The following is an 18,453-nucleotide window of genomic DNA, read 5'->3' on the forward strand; positions in this document are numbered from 1 at the left end:
TTCCTTAGATATAACTAAATTACAGAAATTCTCGGGCAATACTATTTTTCTCGACGTCTCATTGACTGGCAGCTTTCCGTTCCCAATGTCCAGTAGCTGTCGTGAGAATACGTCGGCTGAGTCATCGTTCTGTAACTGGACACGCATATTCGTCTTCAACTGTAAAGTAAGTACATGTTGCCGCAATATAGAATATTTTAGGCAAGCATTTATCTCGTCACCTGGTGTCGATCGGGATATCACAGGCAACGTTTGCCTGAAATCCCTTGCGAGCAATATTAACGTATTCCCAAATGGTTAGACAGCTCCATGCAAATCCCGCAATGATCGATCGAGAGCCTCCAGCGATTTTTTGTGTGCCATTGTGCATTCATCCCAAATAATGATATATTCCCAAACGCAGATAAGCTATCAACATCAAAAGTGGACAATAACCGAGCTGGAACCTCAACGCATGTTGTGTCAAAATTTGGGCTTAAACGGTTCAGAACTTTTCAAGTCTATAAAGGAAGTAGACACGAACAGGGCATTTTTATATATATAGATTTATTTATTTATTGAGTTATTTAGTTACATATTTGTTGCATGTGCATTTATTTATGTTAGGTTATTTATGCTTACATATTTATTTATTTTGTGAATAAAGTCGGTAGCGGTTAGGAATTAAAGAATTTGATTATGGACAGGGATAGGGGAAATAATTACCAGCTCAGGTCGAAGGGTCCTTCAACCCAGGAAGAGGAGTTGTGGTCCACAGATGGGGAGGGTGCTGTCGGGCACGCGCCGCCGCGGGCCTTTATGAGGTCATCCCCTTCTCGGCGGCAAGACCACCTGCTGGAGAAGCCGGGAGAGCAAACAAAGACAAAATTGCTAGACTTCGAGGCGATCGGGGCCACAGCTGACCATCTGATTGAAATGGATCCCGCTCAGAGGGCAGTACATTTCCAGAGTCCGCCCGTATATTCCACAGCCAAGTCGGCGGTGAACCTCATCCTGGCTCAGACGACGGAAACATACCGCAAGACCCAAGAAGATGGGATCAGCCAGAGCTTGCGGGACGAGATGCGGGCCGGGTTTCTGGAAATGATGAAGCTGATTAATGAAGTTTTGAGACCCGCCACAAAGCAGCACTTACCTGGAGGGATCGAGAGTCAGCAGCAGCAATCGACAGCAACAGGATAACAACAGCGCCCACAGCAGCCACCACCTCCGTTTGGACGAGCGAGGGAGCCCGTGGACGACGCCCGCGGAGCGGTACCCAGGCATGAACAGACGTCCGCCGGTCATGCAACGAGGCCTACGCCTTCAGCCCCGTCGGTTCCACCGAGGTTGAGGAGACGCGTCGGGATGACAGCGTTGGTCGGAACTGGCGTGTCGAGGACCACCGCGCCGGCGGATTCCGTGACGAACGGACGTACGTCAACTGGGATGCAGGAGTCAGTCCCCAGGTCACAAGGGTGGACGAGCGGAACCACATCGAAGGCTTCCTGTTTCACTTGGAGTCCCTCCAGAGGCAATCGCGTTGCTCGTGGGCCGAGGTGATGAGAAATTTCCACACACTGCTAACGGATAGGGCCCTGGAGTGATTTTGGATCCACGTGCAGCAGCACCGACTGGACAGCTGCTAGATCGATTCCAGAGCCATGAGACGAAGCATCAGCGGATGCATCAGCTACTGCAGCGGGAGCAGCAACCAGGGGAGAGCGTAGATGATTACCAGCATGCGATGCAAACCTTTGCTTCTCGCCTGAGGAAGCCGATGCCGGAGCGTCACCTGGTTAAAGTGATGAAAAAAGGGTTAAGATAGGATCGCTCGTTTCATGTATGCGATGGAGCTACTCACTGTGGATGAGTTACGGCAGGAGAGCCTCGAGGTGGAGCGTACCTTCGGACGCAGAGCTCGGGCCCAATTCCCACCACCAACGCGCTACCAAGGGCCGGAACGGAACCGAGTCAGTGAGGCGTTTGCTCCAGAGCCAGAGGAGGATGCAGACGAGCAACCACTGCAAGTGCAGGAAGTCCGGGAGCGGCCTCAAAATCCTTTCCGGGCTGGCTGCTGAAATTGTGGAGCAATGGACCACGGTTTTCGGGATTGCGGGCAGGAGCTGAACAAAGTTTTTTGTTTCCGTTGCGGAAAGGCCGACACCGTCGCTCCGAAGTGCCCGAATTGTATGGGAAACGGACGGCGGGGCGATCCCAGAGCGGAAGAGGCTCGCCCAACGCGGAGTTCCGCGCAGTAGGAGACCCTAAAAATAACAAGATAGGCGTTAAGGATAATTCTAAAAATAATTTAAGATACTTACCCTATGAAGAGCGCATGCGACGGTATTTAGAGGTCAGGAACTGTATCTTCGAGGAGCATCAGCTGAGCGGCATGCGTGAGGTCTCCCGGACGGTTCGAAAGGTACGAGATCGGTTCCGAAAACGCCAGCGGAAGCGCCGAGAAGTCGTCGCGGCCGTCAAGCGGGGCGGCACCCAGGATCCCAGACCGTTGGCCCGAGTAACGATCTCAGGCCAGCAGCTGACTGGTTTGTTGGACACCGGGGCGAGCGTCAGTCTGCTCGGAAAAGGCTGCAGGGAACTGGTGGACGGGATGGGTGTGCCGGTGCAGAGGTACTTCTCGATGGTGCGAACTGCCACTGGAGAGGATCGGTCGATCATCGGCCGGATAGAGGTACCTGTGCAGTATGAGGGAAGGGTAGAAAACATTTATTTCTATCTGTGCCCTTATCTGGAACAGGCGGCATACCTCGGCGTCGACTTTTGGCGGGCGTTTGACCTGACTCCGGCCGTAGTTGGAGATATCCCGGTTCAAGGGGTGAAGAAGGCCGAAGAAGTCCACGTCAGGAAGATGGAGCACTGCGCCGACCAGGAAGATGACGACGAGGAAAAGACGGACCCCGAATCCTGGACATTATCTGGAGCCGAGAACCGAGAGTTAGAGGAAATCAAGCAGAGGTTCCTCACCTTCGAGAAGGATGGTTTGGGAACGACTGGCCTGGAGAAACACTCCATAGAGCTGGTGGAAGGCGCCAAAATTTTCAAAGACCGACCCTACCCGATGTCTCCAGCGAAGCAAAAGGTGGTCGAGGACGAAGTCGACAAAATGCTAGCTTTGGGAGTCATCGAGGAGAGCAAGAGCCCTTGGAGCAACCGGACGACGATGGTGTCGAAGCCTGGAAAGGATAGATTCTGTTTAGATGCCAGGAAACTAAATGACGTGACCGTCAATGACGCTTACCCCTTGCCTAGTATCGATGGAATCCTGTCCAGAATCGATCAAACGCATTTCATCTCCAGCGTGGATTTGAAATTTGCGTTCTGGCAGATCGAACTGAACGAGATGAGCAAGGAGTTGACGGCGTTCACAGTTCCTGGTCGGCCCCTCTACCAATTCAGGGTGATGTCTTTCGGGCTCTGTAATGCGGCACAGAGGCTGGTGAGACTCATGAATCGAGTAATCCCAGCCGAGATCCGATCCAACGTATTTGTATACTTGGACGATCTGCTCATTCTGGCCCCGGACATCGAGACGCACTTCCGATACCTACGACGAGTCGCCGAATGCCTAAGAGAAGCAGGATTAACCATCGACATGAATAAATCTAAATTCTGCTTCAAGTCTTTGACTTACTTGGGTTTCGTCGTGGGTGGAGGTCGTTTGAGCATGGATCCCGGTAGAGTGGCGGCAATCGATGCCGGAGCCGAGGTTGATGAAGGAGGTGCGCGTTTCTGGGAACAGCAGGCTGGTATCGGAGATTCGTTCGAAACTTCGCAACGCAAGCAGCGCCGTTGACTGAATCCCTCAAGAAAACTGGGAACAAGTTTTCCTTGAGTCCGGAAGCGCAGCTGGCAATTGAAGCCTTGAAGATGGCGCTAACCACGGCACCAGGCCTGGTGCACGCCGATTTCATGCGGCACTTTTATATTCAGTGTGACGCATCACACATCACCAGGTGAATTACACCGTCACCGAGAAAGAGTGCCTGGCAGCCCTCCTGGCGATCCGGAAGTTCCGACCATACGTGGAAGGCATGCCGTTTACGTGCATCACGAATCACGCCAGCTTGAAATGGTTGATGTCCATGAAAGATCTGTCGGGACGCCTGGCCAGGTGGTCTCTGCAGCTCCAGGGGTTCAACTTTACAATCGAACACCGTAAAGGCAGCGAGAACGTGGTGGCAGACCTAACAGAGTTGCTGGGTTTTGAGACCACCGAATTTGCTGGAAAGGAGTACCAGGAGTTAGTCCAAGAGATCCTGGGAAACAAGGATAACTTACCGGATCTTTAGATTGAGGACGGGCTCATCTTTAAGCGAACCTCCCCGGGAATTTTGGACGACGAGGTGGACGGATCAGCGTGGAAGCTCTGGATACCGCCGAGTCTGACCCACAGCCTGGTAGAGCGAGCCCATACGGAGCCAAAGGTAGCTCACGGCGGAATGGGGAAGACACTGGAGATCCTTCGGCGGCAGTTCTACTGGCCCGGGATGGTGCTGCAGGTTCGGGAATTTGTTCGAAGATGTCAGGTCTGCAAGGAGTCGAAGCCGCCGAATCACCGTATGATGGTCGGAATCAGTGAGCGAGTAAAGACTGAGCGGTCATTCCAGAAGCTGTACATCGACTTCCTTGGCAAGTACCCGAGGTCGAAGAAAGGGCATGCCTGGATCTTCATTGTGGTGGACACCTTTTCCAAATACACGTTCCTGAGGGCCATGAAGGAAGCGAAAGCCTCAAATGTTGTGGATTTCCTCATAAACGAGGTCTTCTACAAGTTCGGGGTCCCAGAGATCGTGCATTCGGACAATGGACGACAGTTTGTGTCGAAGATCTTCGAGGAAGCCATGGAGAGCTTTGGGATTCGGCACTTAAAAATTCCGATATACTCTCCACAGAGGAACGCAGCGGAACGAGTGAATCGGAGCGTTCTGCGTCCGAGGGTTCCTGGAGAACGATCATAGAGAATGGGATGCCTACCTTCCCGAGATCGAAGTGACGAAGCACCGTTTTTCACGCTGTTCGGACACCACATGTTCCTACATGGTTCCAGCTACCGATTGGCCAGGAAGCTGCAGTCTCTGTGCGACCACGAGATGGCCGGTATGCCAATAGCTGACAAGCTCCGAGTCGTGCAGGAGAAGGTGCGCAAGTGTCTGGAGCCCTCGTACGATCGTTGTCGCCAACGCTATAACCAGAGGGCCAGAGAGTTTGCCGCAAAGCCTGGCCAGGAGGTGTATCGCCGGAATTTCGTTCTCAGCGACTTCGGAAGGCAAGTTAACGCAAAGTTTGCCAAGAAGTTCCTCAAGGCCAGGGTGGTGAGGACGATAGGCAGCAACACGTACGAGCTCGAGGACATGCAGGGCCGGAGTTTGTGTGTATACCACGCCAAAGATATCCGCGTGGGACCTGGAAGAGGGATCATGAAGTACACATGGACCAGACACTGGATAAAGGGTACTTCCCGTAAGACGTGGGCCCCGCGTTGGGCACCTTACGGAACTGCGCTGGAGATACAGATCTAAATGCTCCCAATGATCCTGTCGAGCTGCTGGAAGCCGGGAGCAACACCCCATATCCTTGGGCGGTGTTGCATTTCGGGTGGGAACGGGCTGAAGGACTATCGATATATCGATAGGGATAGGTAGAATTGGTAGGACCAGGAGGGGGCGAGGAAAATAAGCAAACCGTGAAGTTCGAATGCGGCCTAAGAGAAAGGGTTCTTGCCCTTTCTCTCGGCAAGGGCAATGTAAAAGTAACGGCTGGAGTCTGGAACGGCGGAAAAGAACCGTGCTATAAAGGGAGGTGCGAGTGAAAAAAACGAGGAGAAAAATCTGAATTCATAACGAGGGATTTTTGTGCGGTTAAAATCGGAACGAGAAAAACGTGATCACGGAATCGAGGTGGACGACGTGACCGAACGCCACCCAGCGCCGTTGCTTGAGCCGTCGCCTCAGAGCCACCCAGTGCCGTTGTCGGAGCCGTCGCCTCAGAGCCACCCAGTGCCGTTGCCTGAGCCGTCGCCTCAGAGCTGCTGGCCACCGCGTCGCCGAATCCGCCAAAGCTGCTGGTCACCGCGTCGCTGAATCCGCCGCGGTCAGAACGACCACCGGCCAGAGTCGCCGCAACCCAGGACCGCCGGCCAGAGTGACCGGCGCAGCCAAGTCCGCCGGCCAAAGCAAACGTCGGAGCCGTCGCCGCCGCCGCAGCCCAAAGACGACCCCCAGATCCGCCGAGCCGCCGCCGCAGCACAGGTCCGCCATCCAGAGCAGCCGTCCCCGCCACTGCAGGAGATTCCCATCAGCTGCTACCATCCGGTGATACCGTTCCGGATGGGACGATTTAAAGGGCGGATTGCATATTAGTTCCTGCCCAGGCAGCTGCCGCCGACCTGCCGGCAGCCCTTACTAATCGGCGCCAAACCAGAGCGAGCCGGAATAGAGAAAAATTAGTTTGTTATTATTAGGTGAAAGATATTAGTGTGTTTGTCTCGCCCTCCGTTTGATCGTATCCTGGGTCCGGGATAGGTGCAACACATGCGCTGCGACCAATAGGGGAACGGGGAAGAAGCCAATTAGTAAGCTCTCGTTTTTTTTTGAGCCCCGACCCTAGTCTATTTCTCTTGGAGCTCCAGCAGGGATACTAGGTGAAAGTGAGGGAAAAATTTTTGTTAGCCAGTCGTATCCAAATTGCGGCCGAATAGCTTCTTCTCCGCAAGACCGACAACGTTTCCCGATAAAAGGCAGCGCAAGCGCATCCCTGGCTGAGGCCACGTTCTCGCCGTGGATGAGTTGGCGCCTAATAACTATATTTGTTGCCTTGTTAAACTTAAAAAATAAATCAATGAAATAAATCAAAAAAATAATCAATAGTCATTAAAGCTTGAAATGAAAATAGAGTAAGTTTTACCTGGGGGGGAGATGAGCCGGTTGCCAGACCGCCTGGAGTAAGTTCTGCCCGCCGGAGATGGGTGATGCCCCGAAATGTCGAGGAGGCATCACTGGATGGGTGGGCGCATCGTGGCGGGACCAACCAAGCCACAAATTCGAGCGTGTGTTCAAGTGTTTCTCTTTTCCGATCTCATTCACAAACACTTGCTACATATCGATAGGGGCGCTTCCCACACCCTATCGATGAAAATCCGCCAGAAAATATTCCTATTGGCCATTAAAACAATTGTATGAAATAATCATGCCACATGGCGTTAAGGTCATTAGGAAGCCAGTGTTTGTGAATGAGGTCGGAAAAGAGAAACACTTGAATTTTTTCAAAATCTAACGGTTAGATCATGTTAAGATTTAATTCGAAATTAGAGAATATTTTTCCCTAACTTTTGGGATACGGTGCAAGTTTGCACGCGTTCATTTAAGAGAGTAAGATTTTTGTAAAAGTTTGCGTCGATTTTGCTTGTCGGGGAGCGGCATAACATGCCGCCGTGGTATATACTAAAATAATGTAAAAATAACGAAATAGATAATTTTCCCTGATTTAGATGAAAATCACACTAAATTGTTATGAATGGCTTCTCTATTTATTGGGCAGTCACTCTTCTTAATATTTTATTCAACAAATTGCTATTTTTATTAAATTTAGTATTTTTTTTTAAACATGGTTCCATGGTCTGGTTCAGCGAGTGGTTCTCTGCAGATTCCCATCTGGTTCCATTTTCATAGCTCGCGCCTTGGATATCAGCCCAAATACACCACCCACTGTTAATCGATTTTCTCGAAATCTGACGGTTAAAACAATTGAAATTTTTACCAAATATTCCTTAATCTTTCCCTAGTAAGCCTATATACCGTGCATATGTGCACGCGTTCGTAAATCGAAGTTATATGCCTTACTATTTTTGATGCCCTATTTTGTATGGAGCCGACCCCGAGGTAAGATCACTGTTATGCGATTTGCTCAAAAACTGACGGTTTAAAAATTTAAACTTGGTACGGTAAAACTAAAATAAATGTCCTTTCTTTTGGCGCATCGGGTATTGCTGCACGCGTTCGATTAGCCGAGATATTAAGAAATCCGTCAAAACACGACTTTTCACATGTTCTTTTTTTAATATATCGAAATGTCAAATACTTTCAAACCCAGTATAAAAGAATAGTAAATTCAGTTTTTAGCATTTAGAAACTTTATTTTATTCCAATTAGTGCCTTCATTACAAAATTAATAAAAAATTAAAGATCCCCTCCGTGTTCACTTTTTCCCACGGTTCCATTTCGACGCTAATTTGACGGACATCATATTTCATCAGTATTCCTTTATTTATCCGTTGGTTTTATTTTTATATTTATCGATATTTCAACCATCGATAAGTGCCACCACAAATCCATCAGTATCGCGAAAAGGTAGCGTACTAATCTTACTCTCCGTTTTTCCTGATCATGCTTGAAAAAATATTGCATCAACAATTATTTTTCATAAACAAAAAAAATTCATAATATCTGTTGAGGTTGGCTATTTTAGGCTATTTTGGTTGGCTTTCCAACCATATATGACGACCGATAGTTGCCAACACTGACTGAACTAGTTCGTTTGCAATAATTGCATAGAAACTCTGCATCTGTGGTTGAAGCTTGTTGGTATTTACAATAAATTCTTAGAAATTATAAAATATATTTACTCTGCTAATATTAAATTTATGCAAATGAATTTTGTACTATGCCCACACTATATGTATATAAGTTTTAAATTATATATATACATGCATTTGTAAATATCAAATCAATATGTTTCTTACAGTAATAAATTTGGGAAAAATTAAAGAAGTTCATAAATTTGTATATATAATTATAACATTTATCCCAGTGCAGACATATGAAAAAGTATCTTTGAAATTGTTTTGATATATTTACTTCTTGATATACATATATGTATGTATGTACATGCATATATGCATAGGTATGTATGTGTATTTTTATGTTTGGATTGCTGTGGAGTTTAATTAAAGTTTAATACAAACAATACGACAAATATTAAATAATAATATACCAATAAGTTTTTTCTATACAGAAAGCACATTTGAGCTATTGTAACCACGGATTTATTGACAAGTGTCATGTTAAGGAGCTGCGGAAATTCGGAAGTACACATCGGGAAAATCGTTCATCTTAAAAGATTGGAAGTTCAGAAAATTATTGCAAATCTCATAACCATGCTGAGACAGGCAAAGTTGAGTTATAATATTGCGGCTCTGATTTCCATACACCTTGTGGTAAATAATTTATCGGGAATTATTAAGCTACCGAAAATTTCAATAAGACGGAAGATCGCCTAAGATAAATAATTCGTCAAAAGTGTGACTATTTATTTTTAATAATTCAAAGTCACATTAATTGATAGTTAAAACAAATACAAAAAAAGTTCTATATTCTGGGACCTGAATATTTCTGAAATTAATAAATATTTCAACAAAAAATGAAGTTATTAGAGAGCTCACGTTTCGAGGCAATCAACAATGCTCTTTCTATTCAAACAAGCGGTGTAACAATCTTCGGACGCATTGAAAGTTATTCATGGTACGTATAATCAATAGCATGAATAATGATTTTGTTTTTTTAATTTTGTTGGTTGAAATATCTGCCCTAATGTACATATGTACATATACAAAGGTAGTCAAAAGTATTTACACTTCGACCATTTTCATAGCCAAATTTCTTTTAGTATTTATTCTTGTTGCTGACCGTTTTCCTTGAAATTTTTTTTATTGCGTAGATTGATCTACACTGAACCGCATATCTCTGCGTACACCCAAAAAAAATGTCAAATTCAAACTTTAAACACAAACTGTTCAGTTAACATAACATACGTATTTTTTTTAGAATTATGAAGCAATGCTTTATATTTTATTTTTAATTTTAAACTTAACACTGTAAAAAATGACCCCGCTAAGGTCTGCGTACAGCTGACGAAAAACTATTTTAACTTAATAATATACTTATTTTAATATCTGGTATGGTATCTATTCCTGTGTACAACCTCCGTAAGGCGTCTCGGCATGGAATCCACCAGATTTTTGGCTCCTCGCCTGTTATTTTGATCCTTTCCTCCACAATGACATCCTTAAGCATTTTTTTCGACTTTATTGTATGTTTCCGGATCTTCCGCTCCAAGAGATGCCACAAATGCGCAATTGGGCTAAGATCTGGACTCTGTGGAGCTATTCGCCACTGATTTTTAACTTTTAATAGAAAGTTAAGCTTTGTATTATGTGCCGTGTGCTTCGGATCATTGTCCTCTTGAAACCAATATTCATGTTCCAACCCTAATTTTACAGGACTTTCTGGGAAATTGTCTACCAAAATTGGTATATAGATTCCATGCCGAGACGCCTTACGGAGGTTGTACACAGGAATAGATACCATACCAGATATTAAAATAAGTATATTATTAAGTTAAAATAGTTTTTCGTCAGCTGTACGCAGACTTTTGCGGGGTCATTTTTTTACAGTGTTAAGTTTAAAATTAAAAATAAAATATAAAGCATTGTTTCATAATTCTAAAAAAAATACGTCATTGAAGACAATTTAATAAAGAGTATGCTAGCAAAAAAAATTGTCTAAAACGTTAATGATTAACTGAACAGTTTGTGTTTAAAGTTTGAATTTGAAATTTTTTTGGGGTGTACGTAGAGATTTGCTGTTCAGTGTATGCAGAAGCGAGCCAAAAAGGAATTCGAAAGTTAACGGTTCTTAGAAAAGTATAAGTAAAAGAATAGATGCACCTACAGTGTAATATTTACACATAATTTGTTTTTTTTTTAATGCTATTAAAATTAAACATTTTTTTTTTGTGACAGTCTCATAAGTTACTTTATTAATAGTTAAAAAAATTTGTTTAGGTATCGATGAAGGCTTTAACTTGAGTTTATTAAGCTACATATATCCAAAATAAATAGACATATTTTCTTTTGTTTTTAATATTGGCCTATGAACCGTTATCTTTTGTTTTCGTTTTCTGCTTGTTTCTGAATATATCAATTTATGCAATAAAAAAAATGTAATGGAAATCGGTCAACAAAAACAAGAATAATAACAACAAGAAAGGAAGCTAACTTCGGAACGCCAAAGTTTATATACCCTTGCAGATAGAACTTCTATGACTAGGAATCCATACAATATAAATTATATATTTTTGTGTTAAAAACAATGAAGTAATACCTGGTTTCATTTCATTCACCTATACATATTATATTTGCAGTTTTACATTCACAGATTTGCATTTTTCTTCTACATCAAACGATCGTTTGTATGGCACCTATATGATATAGTTGTCCGATTTTCATGAAATTTGACACAAAATTGTAGAGTATAATAAAATGGCTATATTTTAAATTTGATCCAATTCTATTGAAAACTGGAAATGTTAAAAAAAATGTTGTAAAAATTTTCCGATCATTCCTATGGCAGCTATATGATATAGTCGTCCGATCCGACCCGTTCCGACATACACTTGGACGTTGATGCACTAAGGTCAGTACATACAAGTGGCACGTGCCTTTTTGGGTTAGGTGTTAGTAGGCGCGATGGAAAATATAGGACAGAATACGAGGAAAATTGACTACCGGCGTGCTGCCAGATTGTTAGCTTGCATGCTTACTAAGTGTGTTAGTATTAAAGATTTTAATTTGGGAAGGGTATCTACGTTAGAGATTAGTGTGTACAAATCATTATAATTTGCACATAGCACTCTAAAAGGTTCATGCAGTTCAAAGGAGGCAATACTAATGGGATATAGGATCTAAGGAATGTACCGAAAAGAAACTGCACACTTTCTTTCTACTATAACTTTCATGTTTTTGATTCGATTTCAATTTTTCTTTTTGTTCTTTTTATAGCAAAACTTAAACTTTCAATTTTTATAAACAGAATTTTAAAAAAATTAACTTCTTATTTTTAAGCGAATTTTTCGCTTAACTCCTCGCTGCACACCCTCCTTGGTGACCTTGCCGGCTGCACGCATCCATTTTTTTTTCATTTCTTTGTTATTTTGGGAGAGACTACCATTTTTTATTAAATTTCGCTTAACGATGGCCCAATATCTCTCAATGGGACGCAGCTCTGGGCAATTTGGTGGGTTCTCCTCTTTTGAAACAAACTTGATGTTCTCCGCCTCAAGGAGCGCTAATGTTGACCGGGCATAGTGCGCTGACGCTAAGTCTGGCCAAAATATTGTCGACACGTTGTGCTTTCTATAAAACGGTATTAAACGTTTTTTAATGCACTCTTTTTGGTAAACCTCTGCGTTTATTGTGCCATTTGTGAAAAATGGGCTGGTTTTTAGGCCACATGTGCAAATTGCCTGCTATATCAGGACTTTCTCCCCAAATTTGTCCACTTCTATTTTGGTGTCCGAGTCGCTAATTGATTCACCTTTGGCTTTTGTGTAAAATTGGGGGCCTGGTAATGTTTTTGAGTCTAATTTTACATATGTTTCGTCGTCCATTACGACGCATTCCACTGCATCAGTGAGCAAGCGATCATAAAGCTTGTGTACTCTCGTTTTGCCGACTTCTCGTTGGCGCAAACTTTTTTTTGACACTTTTTGTTTTTTATAAGTCTTTAGGCCATGCCGTTGTTTTATGCGCTGCACCACACTTACACTCGTTCGCGCTTTTTTGGCCAAATCTCGAACTGACGTCGTGGGATTTTTCTCAATTAAAGCTAGCACCTTCTTATCGACGCTGGCATCCCTTGGACCTTTTTTTCTGCCAGTTTTTGGCAAATCTTTTAGAGAACATGTCTTCCCAAATTTGATAATAATATTCTTAACACTATTAACGCTTACTTTATAGCGTTTGGCTAAGTTTCGGTACGAAACACCGTTTTCTGTGCAGTAATTGTGCACAATTTTTTGACGGACGTGTTCTTCAATACGAGGCATTGCGAAATGTGCAAAACAAATAGTGAAAAGAGAACATGCAAACAACGCAGAATTAATAGAGCTTTCTAACGGTGCACCGCATGGCATGATCGAAAGCTCCCACTGAGAGCTTTTCACAATTGAAAGTGTGCAGTTTCTTTTCGGTACATTCCTTAGTGGTTCTACATGGTACATGGAAATTAAGCTGACTCAACAAGTCAGCACTTTCCACATCACCATGGATAAGGTTAAAAATAAAGGTTATCCCTAGCATCGTTCTACGATTGGCTAAGGACGGCAAGTTTATTAATAGGAGTCTACTAGAGTAGGAAGGTAATCTTTGGTTTGCATCCCAATTTAAACCGCGTAGAGCGAGAAGTAAAAAGTTCTTTTGAACCGACTCAATGCGTTTACTATGGACGCCGTACTGAGGGCTCCAAACGCAGCATCCATATTCTAGGATAGCACGAACTAAGGAAGTATATAAGGATTTAGTAACATAGGGGTCATTGAATTCCTTCGACCACCGTTTAATAAATCCAAGCACACCCCTGGCTCTATTCACCATAGACGAAATACGATCAATAAAGTCAAGTTTTGGGTCCAAGCGGACGCCCAAATCGTCAACTGTATTAATTCTTTCCAAAGAGCAGCAGTTCAGCGTGTAAGTAGCAAGCTTAGGAGCGACACGACAGAATGTCATTAGCTTGCATTTCGAGCCATTTAAGTATAATAAGTTTACACGGCACCAAATTTGAAAATTATTAAGATCTGTTTGTAAATCCGACTGGCAGGCAACGTCATTGTATTGCACGCAAAGCTTGACGTCATCCGCGTACATAAGTACTATGGAGTTAGTCAAGACTTTGGGCAGGTCATTTATGAACAATGTAAACAATAAGGGTCCCAAATGGCTTCCTTGCGGGACACCAGATGTAACGCTTAGAACATTGGATAAATTATTCTTAAAGAGGACCTTCTGCGCCCTGCCATTCAAATAACTAGAGATCCAATTAAGAAGATCACTTGGAAAACCCATTGAATCGAGTTTTCTAACGAGGAGAGAATGGTTAACAGAGTCAAATGCTTTACTGAAATCAGTATAGATTACATCTGTCTGACAATTATTATGGAAGCCCTTTATAATATAGGAAGAGAACTCCAAAAGATTTGTTGTTGTTGATCTTCGCTTAATAAAACCATGTTGACATGGAGAAATAACCGATCTACAAAGGTGCTGTAAGTGAGGGGTGATAATGTTTTCAAATAATTTAGGGATGGCCGACAACTTAGAGATTCCTCTATAATTGCTGGCATCCAATTTGCTACCTTTTTTGTGGAGAGAAACAAAAAACGATTCCTTCCAAATAATGGGAAAGTGGGAGGTTTCTAAGGACAAGGTAAACAATTTCAGAAGGGGATAGCACAGGGCGTCGGCACAATACCTGAGCGCACAGCCAGGAATTCCGTCGGGACCTGGCGAATAAACTGGCTTGACACGATGAAGATCTAAAAGGAGAGAGCTTTCGTTTAGGCTAGGACAGAAAATTAAGTTCGATTTGGGTATGTCGTAGGAATAAGTCTGGTATATATACGAAGAGCTAGAATAGGTTGTTTGAAAAAACTGCGAAAATAGATCGGCTATTGCCTGATCATTATTTGCAGTAGTATTTTCAAATGAAAGCGAGGAAGGATTTGTTTTAGGTTTACGTTTAGTGTTAACGAAATTATAAAACTGTTTTGGGTCCTGTGAGAACTGGGCCCTACAACGATTTAAATAGTTTTTATAACACTGCGCGTTCAGCACGGTAAAGTTTGACCGAGCTGATAAATAAAATGAAAGGGCAGATTGAGAACCGGTGATTTTAAATTTAGCATACAGTCTAGATTTTTTATTTTTAAGTCGGCTAAACTCTTTAGTAAACCACGGCGGTTTATTCGAGCTTGGCGGATAATATAACGGAACACATTCAGTAAAAAATGAATTCATGGCACTGTAAAAAATATCCACGGCAACTGCCATGTCAGTGCACATGTATAGATCGGACCAATTGAACTCGTTTATAAAATTATTCAGCCGTTCAAAGTCCGTTTTGCGAAAACATAGGACTTTATTGGCTGGACGGTCAGAAATATTCTGTACGTCACACCCAATATCAAGAGTCACATCGAAAGTTGGATGATAAGGATCCTCGGGCTGCGTCAGAGGCGCCACCCTTGCTAAACTAACTCTCGCAGGATCAGAGACGAAGCAAAGATCGAGCAAGCGCTGTAAGGAATTTCGCACATGGTTGACTTGAGACAGCGAAATGTCAAACAAGCCAGTGATAAAGTCATGTTGTGTAGAAGTTAGAAGAGTATTGTTGGAATTATTTGACCACCAAAAAGCACCAGGGATATTAAAATCACCTAGGTCTACAAACTGGTCTCTATCCAAAAATCTACTGGAAACCATCTGAATAGCGGAAGGGTAGTTCCAATAATGTGGAAGTTCCAACAATGGAGATATGTAGGAATAGGTAATAAAAATGGAGCTACCTTTGATAGATAGCTTCAGACAAAGGAATTGAACATCGTTGCATTCCTCGAAGGTTAATAATTCTGACGTGAGTGAGGAGTCCACCGCTATAAGAACTCCACCCCCGCGTCTGATAGGGCGATCTAGCCGATATACCGTGAACACAGCTGGAAAAACTTCGGAGCTCAGAATCTCCGGCTTTAACCAGGTTCCTGTGAGCACAATAACCTGAGATGCAAACGAAAGGCTATCAGAATACAAGTTAGGAAGCTTACTACGTAAGCCTCTTGCATTCTGAGAGGAAATACCTAAGAAGTAGGTTGGTTTTTTGGGTCGGGATTGGAAGACGTAGAAGGCGCAGTGGTAACGTCAGGCCTGGGAAGAGTTATTCCTACAGGCCGCTTTTTCTTTTTCTTCGTCTCGAACTCCTTAACAACTATGTACTCTGGCCAGAAGTTGGGAGAGCAAATAGTGTTAAAGAGCTCGTTAGGGACATTTATTTTGAAAGATGAAATGTCCCTTGCGTAAGAAAATTTGAACTTTTCCACCTTTATCTTAATTTTTTCGGCTCTGGTTTTGCCTTGTATAAAGGCGAGAACATCTTCCGATGTTTGGTCAGGGGAGAGCCGCGAGACAAAAATATGTCTCATTGGTGGAACCGCTATAAGGGCTTTTGGCAAGGCAGATTGGTTATCTGCCGTGCCATTGTCGGCCGGTATTCCGGGCCTAACACCCTGGGCAGATATATTTGTGTGCACGGGACTTTGAGGGGTCAATATTTGCGACCCCCCAGGGGATAAAACAGAAATCACCGGCGGTACGGGCACTCCCGCTGCATATTCGGGTACCGAATCTTTCCTAGCGCTCGATCTCAGCACTCTTGGAATTAATGCTGAGGTCGAGGGCTGTGCCGAGGGAGGCTGCTGCTGAGAGCCCGTTGCAGGTAGTTGGGGTCCGTCTACATGCTGCCCACCAGTAGCAGTTTTTTTGCGCCTAGGAGACTTATTTAATAGCGTAAGGCTATTAAATTGGGTGTCCAGCGCCAAGAACATATCAAGAGTTTTATGAAAACTCATTAAAATGCCCTTAAAACCGCTTTTGGTTTGCCGCATGAAAGACGTCATCTCCCTTTCTACATCGCGACAGGCCTCACAACAGTAACGCAGGCCGATGTTTTTTCTTACATCGTCCACCGTCCGAGCTGCAACTTCAATACACTTGGCGTGCATGACGTTGTCGCACAGCCAGCAGCCGATTGTAAGGTCACCTGCAGCAATTGCCTTTTGGCAGGTTTTAACAAAACAGACAATGTTTCCGGACATTATGAGGACTTACCACTGTACTTGTACTTGGAAAAAAAATAACAACAGAGCTATAAAGAAAGAAGTGAAGAGTCACAGCGAGAGCGGGAGAGCGTATTAGATTAGATAAGAAAAGAAGTGCAGCGGCACAGCTAAAGCGAGAGAGTTGGAGAGCGTGGGAGATAAATAGATAAAACGTTTAGCTGTTGCGACGGCGCAAACAAAAGCTAGACGAAGAAGGCACAAAAAGGAATTCAAAATATGCAAAAGCTAGCACTAGCAGCACAACTAAATTGGAAAATAAAACCAATTATATACACAAAATTAGAAAAGCTGCATGCACACGCAAAGTGAACGGGAAGTTATTAACACAAATTAGAAAAATTAAGTTAACCCCGGTGGTTGATTCAAACTTTAATACAAAACGAGAGCGCAAGAAAAAAACACGTCCGTTCACTTGGAAAGATGAATGAATACACTCCTGTTCATAATTATACGACACCTATGAAATTTTTGTTTCAGCGGTCGTAGGAGAATGGAAACACACAGTAGATCAAAATAAAGTATGACGAATAATAATAGCACAATTTTTGCGGCTAAAGAGGAAGGTTTAGTGTTTATTGGTTTTTTTATAATTTTGTAAAATATTTTATTCATTTTTTAATAAAATGCCGCATGGTAGCTTTTTAAGCGAAGAAGAGAAGGGAAAAATTAAGGCGTATAACGAGTCTGGCCTTAATGTTAGCCAAATATCCCGACTGATGGGTCGAACACGCTATATTATTGCCAAATTTTTGAAAAATGTGGATGGGTACGGTGTCAGGCGTAGCTCTCGAAGAAAGCCGGAGCTATCTGATCGCGACAAACGTCGAGTATTTAACAATGCAAGCAATTTTTATTCATAGTGTGCCTCACTTTCTGCGTGTTGCAGTCGTCCTGTGTCCCGTAGGACTATCTGACGAACATTGCTAAGCTTCGAAAATATTGTAAGAGTAGTTTTTAAAAAAATTCCGATATTAAAAACGCAGCCCAAAAGAGCACGACTACAGTTTGCCGAAAACAATTTGGAAACAAACTGGACCTCGATATGGAATTTTAACTCAATTTTGGTTATAAAGGTTTTTGTCAATATTTCACATTTTAGATAATTTTTTCTGATGAGAAAAAATGTAATCTTGATGGCCCAGATGGGTTTCGTCCTAATTGGCTTGATTTGGGTAAGGATCCCCTTATGTTCCTAACATGCAATTTTGGAGGCGGATCAGTTAAGGCTTGGGGAGCCTTTCATGCGTCTGGTACGCTTGAACTGTGCTTTACAAGCTCAGAAATTAAAAGTCCCGACTACAAAAATGTGTTACAAGATCGTCCTCTCTCATTTTCGGATCAGAATAAGGACCAAAATTATGTCTTTATGCAGGATAATGCGAATGCAAAGAGACGCAACGGTTCGTCAATGACAATAAAATAAATGTTTTGGATTGGCCGGCTTGCTCGCCTAACCTTAAACCGATTGAAAACATCTGGGGTATCTTAGCCAGGCGAGTTTACGCCAACAACAACAAATTTCAGACTGTTAAAAGTCTCAAAAATGATATTTTAAGACAATGGTCTCTCTTGGACCAAAATATATTAAAAAACCTTAAAAATTCAATGCCTAAAAGAATTTTTGAAGTAGGAAAAGCACAAGGCGCCGTTATAAACTATTAATATTTAGTTATAAACAATTAAACCAATAAAATATTAGCTGTAAACAAAAATAATTGAAATGTGAAA

The 18,453-nt window shown here is 43.2% G+C and overlaps 1 protein-coding gene and 1 pseudogene across 33 annotated transcripts in view; one reads left to right on the plus strand and one right to left on the minus strand.

Annotated features, from left to right (window-relative positions):
- Window positions 1-959: 959 nt before the first annotated feature.
- LOC147644249 (uncharacterized) lies at window positions 960-3,923 on the minus strand (annotated as a pseudogene). The gene is made up of 7 exons (XR_015270897.1): window positions 3,635-3,923; window positions 3,242-3,568; window positions 2,750-3,176; window positions 2,304-2,678; window positions 1,844-2,246; window positions 1,136-1,774; window positions 960-1,077 (listed from the first exon to the last, which is right to left on the minus strand). The product of XR_015270897.1 is annotated as an uncharacterized LOC147644249 (transcript).
- A 4,317-nt stretch (window positions 3,924-8,240) lies between these two features.
- Window positions 8,241-18,453, plus strand: part of Maf1 (repressor of RNA polymerase III transcription Maf1) — a 51,896-nt gene continuing 41,683 nt past the window's right edge. For 3 of the 32 annotated variants that reach the window (XM_086829433.1, XM_086829442.1, XM_086829453.1), the window contains exons 1-3: window positions 8,335-8,578; window positions 8,743-8,901; window positions 8,999-9,518. In XM_086829433.1, coding sequence (XP_086685559.1) covers window positions 9,418-9,518 — 101 coding nt within the window. In that variant the 5' untranslated portion in view covers window positions 8,335-8,578; window positions 8,743-8,901; window positions 8,999-9,417. Of the gene's footprint in view, window positions 8,583-8,742; window positions 8,902-8,998; window positions 9,519-18,453 lie in introns of all 32 variants that reach the window. The other 29 variants (XM_020956588.2, XM_086829447.1, XM_086829457.1 and 26 more) reach the window with 15 other exon arrangements.

This window comes from Drosophila serrata, unplaced genomic scaffold (genome assembly GCF_035046125.1).
Source record: "Drosophila serrata isolate PLE 108 unplaced genomic scaffold, ASM3504612v1 contig_208, whole genome shotgun sequence".
NCBI classification, from domain to species: Eukaryota; Metazoa; Arthropoda; class Insecta; order Diptera; family Drosophilidae; genus Drosophila; species Drosophila serrata.